This window comes from Etheostoma spectabile, chromosome 4 (genome assembly GCF_008692095.1).
Source record: "Etheostoma spectabile isolate EspeVRDwgs_2016 chromosome 4, UIUC_Espe_1.0, whole genome shotgun sequence".
NCBI lineage: Eukaryota > Metazoa > Chordata > Actinopteri > Perciformes > Percidae > Etheostoma > Etheostoma spectabile.
Genome location: NC_045736.1, coordinates 20,601,115 through 20,617,634, shown reverse-complemented (window position 1 = coordinate 20,617,634; position 16,520 = coordinate 20,601,115). Strand labels below are relative to the sequence as shown.

Below are 16,520 nucleotides of genomic sequence, written 5' to 3'. Positions count from 1 at the left end.
TGGGAGGTGTGTTGGTTGCACTTGTGAGTATTTCTTGAATCCTGGCTGCGACCGCAGAGCTGGTTGCACCAGCTGTTTAAGAGCTAGTAGTAACCGTAGTTCAAACCTACGTGTTTAGATGTATGCATCGCTAAATTAAAATGTATTGTACAACACAAAATATTACTTAAAGAAAAGGTTGTTAACAAAACATTTCCACTTAGTAACTGCCAGATGTATCTCGACTGGGTTGCACTCATACATCTGTTAATTTAAAATATTAGTAACTACTTACTAGTCGCAAACTAATGAATTGTTTAATCAGGTTGAACCATCAAAATGTAAAGCTATGGTGCGTAATTTCTGTCTCCCCTATGAGGAATTCATGATACAATCCTTCCTTGATTGCGCACAGCCCCCACCCCTCCTCTCCGCAGTTGCTTGTAACCAAGGAGGACAGGATTCAAAAACCATGATGGACTCTTCAGAAGATTTGATTGCCTTCACTCAATTTTCTGAAGTTGCCGGACAACACCAGTTGCTGAACATAACCATGCTGAGAAATACAGAAAGAGTTGTGTGGAGCAGATAGTCTTAATTAGCTTTGTACAAAACTCATTTGGCAGAGACTTGAATGTAACAGATGTTCAGCACAACAGCATGTTAGTTATGCGGCACGTACACCTGGTAGTTAGTGGGAACAGATAACTATCAATAAAATTACATTAGAAGTTTGTATGGCTTAATTTAATACTGTAAAATATTCACTCAATCCAAACATATTTATGCACAAGAAGTCATCTAGCGTTACAAAAGATTGTCTGCAAAGTTTAATAAGCTGTATAGTCTCCCCCCATTATTTTTGGTATTTACTGCTTTCATGGTTGATTGTTTCTGACTAGAGAGAACTACAAATGTTTCCTTGCAACCGACGTACACATTACTCAAGTCTTTACCAACTACAAGACATTTCTTAAACCTTCAAAGTGACAGCAAAACAAGCTGTGAACACAACACTGACATCTTCACCTTTTTTATAATGTGTACTTGTTAGCAAACAGTAGCCTGTTTACACATGCAGCAGACACAAAGAAACTCTAGCATACTTTTGGAGTTTTTTTTCCCTTCTGGGCACCTGATGAATGTAAGTAATATTCACTTGCATTCACTCTATATATTCACTCTCTTTCAGCTCTGGTTTTGGTCTCTACCAACTCCAACTCTCTACCAACATGGTCTCTGCCAACATTGTCTGCTGTTTGGTGCTAATCAGGTAGTGAACAGATCAGAGATTTTAGAAATAAATAACAAATCGCATAAGCTAAATAAATGATTTATTGTACAAAAGAAAATGACAGTAAATAAACAACAAACGGCAAAAATAACAATTGAACAGTTATTTATATGCACAAGCATTAAACTACAAAGTTGGGGTGATTCTTTTTAAAAACTACACAAAGAATGGAGGAATGAAGGGGAAAGTGAGAAAAACATTAGAAGCGGTGAACCTGTCCAAAACATCATAAATGTCAACATTTGGGTAGGTATTTACATAGAGATTTCTTACTCTCATATATTTATATGAAAACACTCACACACATACCAGTATACAAACACTTAAATTCAAAATGCAACTTCTCAACAAGCCATAGATGTGGGCACAGCTAATTATTTCTTTTGACCACACATTACCAGAGCCGCTACCATCAGTCACTCTGTCAATAACTCAATCTGAACCTGAGAGCAAGGAGACCCTGTGGTTTTCATCTGCATTTTCTGGGGGGTGGGGCTTCTTATAGGTTAAATGTTTGCAAAAGATTTATCAATGACAAATAAAAAAAAAAGGTATTAGGAGGCTAAAGTGAGGTAGACAGACGTAGAAATGCATTGTAATTAATATTAATAAATATAAAATTGACCAGTTGAATTATTTCCAACCACTGCCCCTAAACCAGCTTTTTCCTCCCTTTGTAATGTTCTAGCATATTCCTGCAATCACAAAAGTTACAGCACACAACATGCCATCCTCTACTTTGGCTAACAATCCCTGGATACTCCTCCCATTCTTACATGGGTGCTTTCACTTAAAATACACACAAAGGCAAACAGATGTCTATGCAAGACAGTCAACACATTTTTTAAGTCAAAAGGACGTAGTCTCTCTAACATGGTAACAGATTAAAGTTGTTGGGTGGGCCATTTCCAGTTAAAGCATTCTATTTCAATGATCCAGACACTTATTATACACATGACTTATCACCCAAAGTGAGCAAGGAGGCCTTTCAGGCCGCTGGTACAGTACGTCCAGGTTCCAGATTGGATAAAAGTGTGTGAGTGTATGGACAGGCCCCCGCTTCAGACAAAAGTCAGGAAAGCGTGATGGTATCAAAAAGAAGTGAAAACCTCTCTATTTCATGGTTTATCACCAGAAGCTTGAATAGTTTTTTTTTTTTTAAATCCTATACTGTACAAGCTCTCTTGTGCATGGTAAAACACAAACAACACTTTACCTCCTTACGCCATGAACGTCCCATAGTGCAAAATTTATTGTTGGTAAGGTAGAGTGCCCCAAAAAAGGTTTTTTACCCCTTTTTTAATATATACATATATCATTTATATATAATGTCAGAAGGCTCTTCCTTTATCCAACAGCATAGTGCTTTCGTTTACAACAAAAGGATATCTTTGCTTTGACATCCAGGAGACAAAGACAGACTTCAAGCTTTACTAATCTACTGTGTGTTCAAGCACTAACAATATTTTATGATAATGACAATACAGTTGAGGTGGATGGGGGCATTTCAAAACACAATCAAATATGTTCTCTAAACTTAAGTCAGTGGTTTAGTTACATTCTCTGATTTGCACGTGTTATGTGGTTGGTTGTGATTCATAAAAACTATTATTTCTGAGTAGGTGACAAAACTGCAGTTAAAGGATTTTGCATTTTCATCTTTTCTGAAACTAGTAAAGTGAATGAACTGGCTCTACTTGAGTAAGCTACTGCTCTTTCTAAATGTACGTGTATTTTTTTTTAACATGGATGCAAACACTGCTGGAAGTATAAGTGTGTAAACCTCTAGTCATTAATGCTGTTTTGTGCTTTTTCAGCTCAATAATTCACAGCAGGGTGAACATCTGAGCATTACTGTCACCCTTGTGTGTTTTATTTCAGGATTTTACTTTCCGTTTGTTATTACATCCTCTGTCCCAGGCCTCTTCAAGTTATGAAACAGTGCATTTACGTCTCAGTTTTAAACATTTCATGCAAAAGTTGAAGGCGTTAAAGTGTATTTTCCTTTTGTCACGTAGAAGAAAGAAAATGTCTCGGGTTCTTGTGATCCTGCAAGATCCTGCTCCTCCTCCTCTCCCAGACAGTGCTGAATGACTTGAGAGATCTACATTACAGTTCTTAGTTTTTAGACTTAGTGTGGAAGTGAATCCTAAATATGTCTTATTTACTTTTGCAGAATGGCAGAAATAGCTATACTGGCTTTTTAAAATCTGATTTAAAAGTTAAAAAAGAAGGAGTTAAAATAATATAACCTTTTCTCTCCCTTTCCGAGTTTTACAAGACTACAAATAAAAAAGATCAAAGTAACTGTGAAAGGTTTTGTAGATACTCGAGAATGTCACACTGGGGTGTTATACAAGAATAGAGGGTATATGTTTAGTTTTGGATCTCCTCAACCCTTTACATCTCTAGAGCACATCTCTAAACATCTGTAAACAAGATTTTAGATGTATACTAAGAGTATTTCTAATGGTGAACCCTCCCCACACTAGCATGGATTTAGTTATTTTTATTAAAGTAATGGACTGCAAAATAATTCTGATCATGCCCCCTTGCAAACATTTTTTGTGGATAAAATATCAACCGTAAGTAAGTGTATTTGTGAAATTAAAATTTTCCAAACTCCCCTTAGGACTGGAATTGCTTTAAAATATTGTAAATGCTGATGTCTCCTGTCATCTCAATCCACTAACCTGGACATTTTGCAAAGATGCTATATAAAAAAACAACAACTTTAAAAACCCACAAAACTTACTCGTAACATAATCTATAACATAGTTTTGTCTCTTTTACCAATTTCCGAAGCTGCTTCACAAAGACAACCTTAACAACAACTTTAAATTATTCATTATGTACTGTATTTCCATAGCTCAGTCTTTTCCGTTTATAACTGTTTTTGTTTTGTTTGTTTTTTTGTTTTGTTTTTACTGTTTGAATCAATTTAATTACTTGAATAAATGGAAACCCAGTGAGATGATTTTTGTGGCTGAGCAAAAGTGAAATCTGGTGCTGAAAAGTGGGTTCTGGTGTCAGGGAAGAGCTCCATAAGGGTTTTGGGTGGTTTGATGCGATGGTGGCTGTGCACAAGCGTGCGTCTTCCCTGCAGCCTAAGAGCAACCACATCTATCCACCACCATCCCTGGGATTTTGCCGTGAATTATCTGCTGCTTGTCATTGAAGTAGAGCATGTTAATGGGAGACATCTTGGTTGGGGTACAGCAGGGCCCCGCGGAGCCTCTGGGGTTGGCATGCTGTACAAGGTGGGTGTGCGGGTATTTCTGCATGAACATGTACTCGCACTGGCCAGAGCAATAGTTGGCTTTGTAGCGTTTGGGGGCAATGATCCAGTCCCAGCCAAACGCCTCAAAATCCACAGTCAGAGGATAGCGACAGCAGCGAGATTCGGTGGAGTGCTCATCGCAGTCGAGGCCGAGGTTTCTCCGAGAGCGTTTGGTCGTCTCAAGAACTTTCACTTCCAGGAACGGCTGCTGGAATCAGGGGGAGGAGCGGCAGGACAAAGAGAAAGAGGTGGTTATAAGAGAACAACAACACGGCGGACATTATCAGATAAGGCAAATACAATTATTTAATAAGAAGCTAATGATTTTATGACAATTCGTCTAAATACATCTACAGCATATGACATCAGTGCTTAATGTAAAGTAGTGTCTTGAAAGGACATATGCTTATTTTTAAGAAGACTGGTACCCATCTCACGTCTGTGCGTTGGCAATGGACCTAGAGCCAGGAGGTTATTAGCTTAGCTTAGCATTGAGACTGCAAGCAGGAGGAAACAGCTAGTCTTGTTCTTTCCAAAAATTAGGAATATGAACACCAACACCTCTAAAACTCACCATGCTGTGTCTAGTTGTTTGAATCTGTTAACAAACTGAAGATTATAACTATAAGTTGTGTTTTACGTACTGTAACTATTTCTTGACGAACAACAGTTTATCCGTCTGCTTAGCCCTTCTGTGTCTCTGCTGGTTGCCTGGCAACCTCACAGCAACAGCAAGAATCTGGGAAGTTACAGGCCCGGCAGTTATTTGCCAAGAAATTGTTACAACATGCAAGTCTCATTAAACCTCAAAGTGTTGTTTTTACATTTATGTCTGTGTACGGATAAAAATGCTTCAAATGTGCGGTTGGCAGAATTTTTTAACAGTTTTCTTCTGTTTTCAGTCTTGATACTAATGCTATACTAAATATTTTCCAGATTTAGTTGCATATGTTACATAAAAAACATGAGTTGTATCAGTCTTTTCATCTCTCGTGTATTTTCTCCAAAATGTATATTAATTAATGTGTAATTAATAACATTACCAATGGCAGCATCCCATTTAGTTTGAACAGTTCTTGTTCTCGGCTATGGACCTTGAATGAAATTAGTTCTACCTGTGCTTTTCCTGCTATTGCAATTCAAAATGTGAACTGTGAAAAAAAGTCTATTGATGCAAAACATCTTCGTCAGGCTGATGAGGACAAGGAGCTTCAAAAAGCTATTATAGACCAAAACATTTATACAAACGAGGACTGCATGTGGAATTTGCTTTTTTTCTTCTTAAAGTAAAGGCACAGACACAAAATCAATTGACAACTGCATGTGTCAATTCATGTCTCAGCTAACCTACAAACTCACAGAAACTGGACTGCAAGCTATAGACTACTTCAGTAGCTCAGCATGAAGTACTCCTAAAACTTAACTAAAGATGCCAAATGTAAACAACAAAGATAAAAAACTGCTGATACATAGATTTAAACTGCTGATACAAAGGGAATTAAAGTGTTCAGTACATGGTATTCTAATTATGTGATTTTAGGATAGATTTAAACTATCCAATAGAGATAACTTTACAAAAGAGAGAAAGTAAATAACAATGGATGTAAAGCTGAAGAAAATGCTATAAAATGTGGTAGTTACACTGTATTAAAAGAAACAAAGTTAATGCTTTTGGTCCTGTGGCTTTTATTTGAAGCCATGCCGATATCTGATATTGACATGATGTTTCGATGCTAGATTTAAGACTTTTTACATTCTGTTGTTTTATTAAATGAGGTAGACACCAGCAAGAAATCCTAAATATGAAAATTAATTGTTGATGTCAACAGAGGTGTTAGTCACCAAACACAGTAAAACAACCCCCTAAATCTTCCCCTTTCAACATGTCAAGTAGCTTTAGAGTGTGACCTTTCCCTCAACATGTCTAGAAATAATTCCTGGTCAATCAAATCTGAAATTCAAATGTAGTCCAGATACAAAATAAATAATTTATGCAAACCTTTAAATATTTATAAACAGTTAAAAAAGCAGCCCAATAAGCCTTTTTCACTAAAAGACTTTTTGACTTAAATATTTAAAATAATGGCTAAATTCCATTTAGCTACTTCAGTTTCATGGTACTGGTATTGTGCATGCTGGCTGACTAGCTTTTTTCACACACCCTGTTCAAAACGGGAATATTAAAAAGGTATAAAAGGTACGGACATAGAATGGGGGGACAGAGTTCCTCCACTGTTAAGCCCGCAGCAGAGGTAGTCACAGAGCTGAATCAATGTCACACACACACACACGCACACTAGATGCGGACACAGGTATTTTCAGTTAATCTGGCTGATTAGGCCTCGTCCCAGGACTGCAGGTGTGTCTGGACTAAGTGACTGACATCTTCCTGGGTCATGGTTAGCTTTGTTGCACCTGTTAGGGCATGACAAATGACAGCTTTATCATTCTTATCGGTGAAAAAGATTTGTGACCAAATAAATTCCCATCTAGGCGCTGGCCCATTTTCAACCTGAGCAGAGGTCTAATCAGCCAAAATAACTGAAATCTCCTGTGTGGGTGTTTAGGCTTTAAGACCAGTTCAGACCAAAGATTTGCGACAAGATTGAACAGTTTTAGAACGTTGCAGGGAGACGTTGTTGATCAAGTTGCCAGTAGCGGGTTGTAGAACTTAAGGGATGTCACCTGTTTCAACAGCCAATTGACTCATAGTGAAGTCAGCTGGTCAAGTCATTTGCAGACTGGCACAATGCAAGTAGTTGCAAGTTTCAACTTCAGCACAATCTGGTGGTCAGGGGGTGGGGGAGGACTCTGGACAGACCTGGTAAGCCCAAACGGGTAGTAAATTGGGAATGTCTGGAGGAGGCCCCTGTCCGACAGACTTTCAACTCACACCTCCGGCGGAGCTTTTTGTGCATCCCTGTGGAGGCTGGGGGCATTGAACCTGAGTGGACAATGTCAAAAGTTTCCATTGCTAAAGCTAGCCATCCAACTGAAGAAGGAGTCTTTCCGGGATATGCTATCCCGGTGGGATCCAGAGGCAGTTGCAAGGTCCCGAAGGGCCGGAACGGGTGCAGCCTCTGCTGTGAAAGAGGCAAAGCAGCGGGTGTGGGAGAAGTTCAGAGAAGAAATGGAGAAGGACTTTCAGTCGGCAGCAAGGGGCTTCTGGAAAACTGTTTGCCACCTCAGAAGGGGGAAGCGAGGAGCCATCCAAGCTGTGTACAGTAAGGATGGGACATTGTTGACCTCAACTGAGGAGGTAATAGAGCGGTGGAAGGAACATTTTGAGGAACTCCTAAATGCCCTCTGTGGTAGAAGCAGAGCTAGAGGATGATGGGGGATTGTCGTCAATATCCCTGGTGGAAGTCACTGAGGTAGTTAAACAACTCCACAGCGGCAAAGCCCCAGGAATTGATGAGATCTGTCCAGAAATGCTGAAAACTCTGGGTGTGGAGGGGCTGTCTTGGTTGACACACCTCTTCAACATTGCGTGCAGGTCTAGGACTGTGCCTAGGAAGTGGTGGTTCCCCTTTTCAAAAAGGGGGACCAGAGTGTGTGTGCCAATTACAGAGGTATCACACTTCTCAGCCTCCCTGGTGAAGTCTACTCCAAGGTGCTGGAAAGGAGGGTTCGGACGATTGTCGAACCTCGGGTTGAAGAGGAACAATGCGGATTCCATTCTTGTTGTGGAACAACGGATCAGATCTTCACACTTGCAAGGATCCTGGAGGGAGCCTGGGAGTATGCCCAACTGGTCTACATGTGTATTGGGGATCTGGAGAAGGCGTATGACCGGGTCCCCCGGGAGATACTTTGGGAGGTGCTGCAGGAGTATGGGGTGAGGGGGGCCCTTCTCAGGGCCATCCAATCTCTGTAGCTATGTCCGGGTTCTCGGCAGTAAGTCAGACTCGTTCCAGGTGAGGGTTGGCCTTCACCATGGCTGCACTTGGTCACCAGTCCTGTTTGTAGATTTATGGACAGAATATTGAGGCGTAGTCAGGGTGGGGAGGGGTAGCAGTTTGGCTGGCTGGGGATCTCCTGGAGTTCCTGATGGCATCAGCGGTCTGTGAATTTCAGCACTCACTGGATCGGTTCGCAGCCAAGTATGAAGTGGCTGGGATGAGGATCAGCATCTCTAAATCTGAGGCCATGGTTCTCAGCAGGAAACTGATGGAGTGCCCTCTTCAGGTAGGGAATGAGTCATTACCCTAAGTGAAGGAGTTTAAATACCTTGGGGTCTTGTTCACGAGTGAAGGGACAATGGAGTGGGAGATTGGTCAGAGAATCAGGCGCAGCGGGTGCGGTATTACATTCAATTTATCACACTGTTGTGACAAAAAGAGAGCTGAGCCAATTGAGCCAAGGCAAAGCTCCGATCTACTGGTCAGTTTGTTCCTACCCTCACCTATGGTGATGAAGGCTGTGTCATGACCAAAAGAACGAGATCCAAGGTACAAGAGGCTGAAATGGGTTTCCTCAGGTGGATGGCTGGCGTCTCACTTAGAGATAAGGTGAGCCGCTGCTCCTTCGCATCAAAAGGAGCCAGTTGAGGTGGTTTGGGCATCTGGTAAGGATGCCTCCTGGGCGCCTCCCTAGGGAGGTGTTCCAGGCATGTCCAGCTTGGAGGAGGCCTCGGGGAAGACCCGGGACTAGGTGGAGAGATTATAACTCCAACCTGGCCTGGGAACGCCTCGGGATCCCCCAGTCAGAGTTGGTTAATGTGGCTTGGGAAAGGGAAGTTTTGGGGTCCCCTGCTGGAGCTGCAGCCCCCACGACGGGACGAGCAGACGAAGATGGATGGATGGATGGTTGAAATAAAACAAACCTGATTACAGTTAAAGGACATCTGGTCATCTCCACAGCGCAATAGTTTGTAAAGCGTGAATCTGATCTGATTAGTAAACATGACAACAGAATAGACCTTATTTCACAGCAGATATTTGGTTTTAATTTTTGCGTGTACTGTACATTGTTTTAAACACTGTGTTGCTGCACGGCCTCCCTTGAAAAACAGATTTTGTAATCTCATGGGATTTGCCTGTAAAGGTTTAAGTATGTTTTCTTTGGTTACCAGTTTTTTCTCTAAACTAAAATCCTGACACTTGGACTACCGGAAGGGCCGAAAGTGACAAAGAACCCTTTCACAAAAGTATATGAATTGATTTGTCAATTAGTAGAAACACAACGTGCCATTAATATATGACTCTGTATACTGGGTTTGATCCATGACCCATGAGGTAATCTGAAGGTTACCATAACCTTGAACTTTGGCTAAAGCAAATGGATCAAATATTTTACTCTATCATGTTTGTTTTACAAAGCTTTCCTCCCCCCACAGGGAATCCAGCTGGGCTTGAACACCGTTTTTTTGTGACACATTCAAAAGAGGAAATAAGCTGAAAGGCCTTTGGGGTAAGACCATGTCAGCTTGGCCTTTAGGGCTTTTGTTGTAGAAAAAAAGACCCAGAGAATCAAGGAGAAGCAGAGTTCTTTGCTTGTTGTGTTTTGTTTTATTTGGTACGCTCGCCTGTGTTTTGGATCTTTTCCTTTTTTTGTTAAGAATAATATTGCCCACTGCTGTGTGCTCAGCGATGTATTGGCCAAGACACCGGAGCTGACCTCTGATTTGTGTTGGGAAGATCTTATGACCACTTGGTAAATATTTGGTGTTGCCTAACTGGAGTGAGTGGCCTACATAATTCAATGTAGATGTTGTATGTAACTGTCAGTCATAACTCTGGGGTAACTCTGGGATTTCTAACTGGATTAATGATTTACGGATAGTTTTGTTTTAAGTTTGGACTAATCCGTGCAAGCCCATAAGTTAGACTAGACATAAACCCAGAACATTTAAATAAAAACATAAACAAATAAACATAAAAATCCTGTTTTCATGGTTTGAGGGAACATGAGGCTAAATGGTTCACAGTGTGAAAAAAAGAAACTATTCAGAGCAACATTATTCACATTATTCACATTTTACAAAGAGTAAAGTATTAATTAACTTAACTGTCTATTTAGGAATAATTTCACCACCACATTAAAAAAGAAAATTGGTCAATTTAGGTTTCTAAAAGGCGAATATGTGAATGGTGAAGTTTGGTCCAAACAAAGCAGCTGTTTTCTCTGGACTAAACTAAATATAGAGTGGTCATGAATGACATGTTCAAATAGTGTGCAGTGGTCTTTAGTGTTGAAAATACATGATGTATCAATAAACTACCCATTTTAAGTAGTATGTAGTCTTTTTTGTCAGATCCACAATTTGGTAATATTAGTGCAGTGCCCATCAAAACATGCCTGTTTGGAACTTGCTGATTACTTGGCCTTCAGTGTTGCTGCTTGCAGCTTTCTTGAGGACCATTGTACCCTTTAATAACATAACAGAACATAATAAAAGGCCCCCAAAGCAGTTAATATGCAACCCAACTTTTATACTACTTACTTATATCGTAGGGCAACATCAAATTTGATAACAAAAAAGGTTTTGCACATCAGATGCAGCCTGTATTGCATCCTCACTAGATTGCGACTGCTAGCGATTTTGTGTAAATATTTAACTTACTATTTTACATTAACACATGTCAGTGGAGACTAACAGAAAAGATGTGGAAAGTGAGAAAGGGAGATGACATGCATGACATGGCATACATCCTTTTTCTCAATGAATATGTGTTTAAGTAAATTTTAGTTCTGTCCAGTTATCAATACACATCCACATTTCTCTTTGAATTAAGTTTTTTTTTTCTTCCACTTACTAGATTTAGCTGCCCTCCTTTGATTTCAGTATGAATTTAAATTTGCATTATAAAGCTAGAGAAGTGATTTTCCCCTGTCCCAGGGACAGGTCTGATGGTCCTTACCAGCCCCTCCTCCCCTGGTCGCAGCGAGGTAACTGCCAGGTCATTGCCGCTCTCATCAAAGGCGTTGATGTCGATTCCCCAGTTGGTGTGGGGCTGTTTGAACCAGTTCTGCAGCACATGCTTAAAGTCAATACTCTGCCAGTGGCCAACCCTGGAGTTGAGTTCTATCTTGAGGGAGCGGATGCGGATGTGGCGGCTGCCCTGCTCTGTGACAGGCTTTAGCCGCAGGATCTGCAGGTAGACGGTGGAGGTCTGCTGCAGCGGTCGCAGGTACACCCACAGCTGGGCCTTAATCACCTTGGTAAACATCAGTTTGGGGCTGAACTTGAAGAAGCAGCAGCTCGGCTTGCCGTTGAACTGCACCAGGGGCTCCGCTGTGGAAAAGAGGATAGTCACCATAATTGAAATAGCACTGAACACTGACCCCAGTATGTGTCAACGGGACCTTTGTTTAGTGTCATTCCCCATGTCTATTTCCCCTCATTTCCTGTCATCATCCTAATCTTGATTATCAAAAAAGCATATAATGCCCCCAACAAAAAAATTTTAAGTCATTTTTTCATAACCTTTAGTTGTGTGTGTGCCCAAATAACTTTGTTTACATAATTTACATAGTTTACATAATTCACATAGTTATATTGCAACCCTCTCCCTCTTTCTGTTAATTAAGTTTGGGTGGGATTGGAATTCTGCAGATGTGCTCTTTCTGTCTTGTGTTTCTCTCAAAAACATCACTTCCTGTGCATCAGCAGCTTTTTTACTAGAAAAGCCCAGTCCAAAAACACAGTATTTACTCAATGTAGGTTCCCAAGTCAGAAAACATGGACAGAAAAATATTACAACCCTTGGCTTGCTCGAGGGGTTCAGAAATATATATTTAAGCGGACCAGCACAAATAAAAAGCTTCACAGCTTCATCCATACTCGGTCATTCAACAAAGGAACAAACCATGACTCTCTTCATTCATGTATTGTTAATAACTTCAACAATAATCGGCCACATAACTGAGAGAGATCCTCTCTGATGGAGTCAATCGGGGACTTAAAGATAAAAGAGAATTTACTCCCAAAGGGGCACACATAATCCACAACATCTTTCAGCAGTTTTATGAGTAATTTAGCTCATACTGTACTTTTTAGGACAGCTTCCATAAATTTCACGCAGCAAATAGAACGGTTTAATTATTGAACTGCAAACCTTTTCCTCTATAAGCCTAACAAATAATTGCCTAGAAATCTTGACCCAAATCCAAAAGATTAAGGCGCTGGCATTGAGTAGTGAAAGTAATGAAAGTCGCCCATCTCAAGGGGCGGCATCAAGCGTGAAAAAATCTTACTGCACACAAATGGATAACACTACGACCAATCACAACAACACACGGGGTGATGTATCCAGAGCCCCATTCGCTTGGCTACCAGCGGAGCTAACTGGTAGATTAAACTGTCGCCATCTGTTTAGCTCGCCTCTGGGCCGCCTATACCAGATACACCGATGTGATTGGTGTAGCTCGGCTACAAGGGTATAGTAATTCCAGAGTAACTCTCTGAACAAACTCAAATTGTGCTCTTGCAAAAACTCTGCATTTCCATTGTAAACAAATAGCATATTCTAAATGAAACGATGAAGTGGTCAAGGCAGGTATTGTAATTGCAAGGTAGAACACTTTAACCCAACTCCTCTGTTTACTTTTTGCTTAAGTCCATCACCAAACATTTTAAGCTACATGGCTCTCACCGCAGTGATGAAAAGCTGCTGATTATGTTATTTATTATAATGCTTTTTTACTTAATTTATTATAATATTTATTAGGAAAAGTACAATGCTCAGTATCTGACAAAGATACAAAAACACTTTCCCAAACAAAGAAGACATTTTTAAGGGAGCCGGCAGAAATCACAGTTGCAGTTTTTGGGACTAAGCACTTTGAAAATAAAGATGTGCACGTGTTTTGCACACTGGTCTTAAAGCCAGAAACTCCAACTTTTTTGTTTTGTGATCAAATTTGAAAAAGAGTACAATCCTACCCCAAAAAAGATAATCAGTAACATGTAAAACAGGAGTACCTGAACTGAACTGAGCACTTTTTTTGGTAAACTGCCATTCTCTGTCCGTCATGAAGGCTGTCCGTTATCACATGTGCACATGGTCCTGTTGTTTGGTCCATTCAGTCAGGTTACATTTGTGATTACATCAAGGTTGGAAACAGATCTATTTGCATATTAAAACAAGGATCAGTAATGGTGGCCAATGGCCAGATGGTAACCTTAGATTCCCCTGGGTCAATTGTAATGAAATGATCTACATGGTCAACTAGCAAAATTAAAACATCTCAAGTTTTTTAGTGGCTCACCCTTGCTGAAATATATTTGGGGTGTGGATTAAGGGTTATGTCAAAGAACACAAGCTGTCCCTTAAAATAGGCAAATATATTCCTGTCATGATCCTCGTCTGGTGTTTCTGTGATTTGCACCACATGTCAAATCAGCTCATGGTTCATTTACATAGACCTTCATCTGATATACTGACATCCATCCGTTGCATCTACACATTCATTTCCATTTAAAGTGTTCATTTATTAAGGGAAATTTATTCTGCATCTATCTGACATAATAATGTGCTGAGTACAATAGAATATCTAATCGGTCCATTTTCTCTGAGTATACTTGACATAATACAAGATTTTTGCAAATAAACTGTTTCTGTCATTTATCTTACAGACAAGTGTTGGTTCTCCTTTTAAAAAAGAACTGTTCGGACCTGTCACTCATTGCTAAATCTGAGGTTGCTCAGGCAACCTGCAAATGCTTCCTGGGTCAAAAGGTTATTTGGCACCTCAGCCTAGTTAAGAAATGGGATCAGGGGTCAAACCCGTGAGCCTCTTTACATCTCAGGGGTTCTGGGGAGGGGCAGCCCTAATAACCAGATTGAGTTTGAAGGTCAAGGTCGACCCCATGGCAATGGTAATATGTCTTTCTTCACAAAACGGCATGTTTTTAACCAGAGAATAATCTAAAATCTCAGAGTCACAACAGCACTGAATCAGTCACAGTTTGTTTTTGTTTTGATAAGGGTGGAGATTCTCCAGCCAATAGTGAATTGTTTATCAAACCTCAACTGACCAGGGAAGAATACTGCATCGGGCTGTTGTTGTTTTTTTTTACACTAAACAAGTGTTGTAATTGAATTATGGGCATGCATTGAGGGATAAACTCACTGAGGTACAGATGGACTATCCATTAGAAGAGTCCAGGGCGAACATTGAATAAGGGCCAAGTCAGGGACAGACGTGGTCCTTCAGCCTGTATTTCCGGGGACAGTCATTAGCGAGTGTAAATTATATAGTGTCTCACGCTGGACAAACAATATGTCAATGTTCCTTTTGGTGGGTTGCTGGGGTCACAGCAATTAACGTGGGTAGTGTTGTGTTTGCTCATCAGCACAAAACTGGGAATTAATGATTCTGCAGTTTGCTTGGTGTTTACATGGGATTACTACTTTTTGTTGTTTGAAATTGCTTTAGATAGGGACAGACAAACTCTTCCTTTGCTACCAGTTTGTAATGCTTTTGTTGAGTGTTTGGTAGAAACAAAAAGAAACAAACCACCAAACACAGCAGAGCTTAAATGGTTCAGCTTCTCAAGCAGAGACCCTTTTCTTGAGAAAGAGTAATCTGAGAAGCAGGGCCCATACACCATGATCCAGTTAGGACCCCAGTTATTAAACCCACATGCACAACATATGAGCTAAGTCATGTTAAACAATGACTGCATTGATAGGTAAAATCAATTTGTGCCTTTATAGATCCTGTAAGTGCACAAGTGAGAGGCAAACCCCTGAGGATGAATGTCTGCAGCTTAATTACACCCCACGTCTTGGCAGAGTATTCCACTTGTGCAAAACGATTAAAGCTTGCTTGTAAAGAACAGAACACCAGTGGGACATTTACTGCTCCTTCCTGAACTAACTTTGCTCCTGCTGCCATAACATGTTATTGTTAAAAGAGCTTATAATTTTACTGCAGGACTGTTTTTATGGCTTAATTTCCTGAACAATTTGCTCAGTTGTACTTCAGTATTTAACACTCTGATTTCAATCCTGAAGCAAGGATATGAATTCTGATTTGGCATTCAGCACCACCTACTGCAGCAACGACATCGCTCTCCTTTGCCAAAGAGAAAATGAAGATAGAAACTAGTACCTATACAGTAATAACACTTATTTTACTTAAAAGGTAAAAAACAAGTAATATGAAGTATGGACAGAGGCTGTATTTTTCCGAAGGAAACAGGCTTGTTTGCTTTTCCTCCTCATGTCCCCAGCCTACCTCATTATTACGGCAGCTTATTTCCCTGTGGTATAATTGCAGCATATGCAGTGCATGAATTTTACTGCCAGCACGCAGCAGGCCCGCAGGTGAGCCTATCAAACATCTGGTGGACTCCCTGGGTACCTGTGTCCCATAGTTAGCCCATAGCCTCCTATATGTGTCTGTTAGGGGGAGACATATAGTATATAAGGGTTTATTCAACATGCCATCTGTCCATTTTAATATGACCGTACCCTGTTTCATAGTTAAATGCTTTTAATAATCAAATGTAGTAATGCTGAGCCAGTTAAACAGTTGAAAACAGATGGGAGATGAGAATTTAAGGAGTAGTTATACAATAAATAGTTAACACATGTTACAAATGAGGGGGGTTTACTTTTGGCAGTCTAGTAAAAATGGTAGACTCTTAATAAGTCAAATTGATATTTATCTCTCTATGACTTCCAAAGATTTCCACTTTCTTGACTGATTTCTGTGCTTCCCCATGCAATTAACTTAAGAAATGAAGAGCCAACGTCAGTATATCAACTGCAATAGCACAACCCCCACCTAATAATCACAAGATGCTCATGATACACAAACATAATAAAACACCCAAGAAAGCCTAATATGTTAGTTTAAGAGTTGAAAACTAAGACACGTCATAGCTTTATATGAAAATTTTAAGTTAAAATCTTTGTGCTTGCTTGTTTGGACATTTCTTAAATTTCCACTATGTTTAAGGTGCTGCTGGTGCAATAGGATTCTTGTCCTGGAAAAACTCAACAAATCAATAAA

At 40.1% G+C, this 16,520-nt stretch overlaps 1 protein-coding gene across 2 annotated transcripts in view; it reads right to left on the bottom strand.

The window, feature by feature from the left end:
* Positions 1-1,296: 1,296 nt before the first annotated feature.
* The window catches only part of LOC116687232 (growth/differentiation factor 11), a 29,142-nt gene continuing 13,918 nt past the window's right edge, over positions 1,297-16,520 (bottom strand). Inside the window, exons 3-4 of one of the 2 annotated variants that reach the window (XM_032512426.1) lie at positions 11,417-11,790; positions 1,297-4,761 (exon numbers count right to left, since the gene is read on the bottom strand). In XM_032512426.1, the coding sequence (XP_032368317.1) occupies positions 4,381-4,761; positions 11,417-11,790 (755 nt within the window). In that variant the 3' untranslated portion in view covers positions 1,297-4,380. The remainder of the gene's footprint in view (positions 4,762-11,416; positions 11,791-16,520) is intronic. The other variant, XM_032512427.1, reaches the window with a different exon arrangement.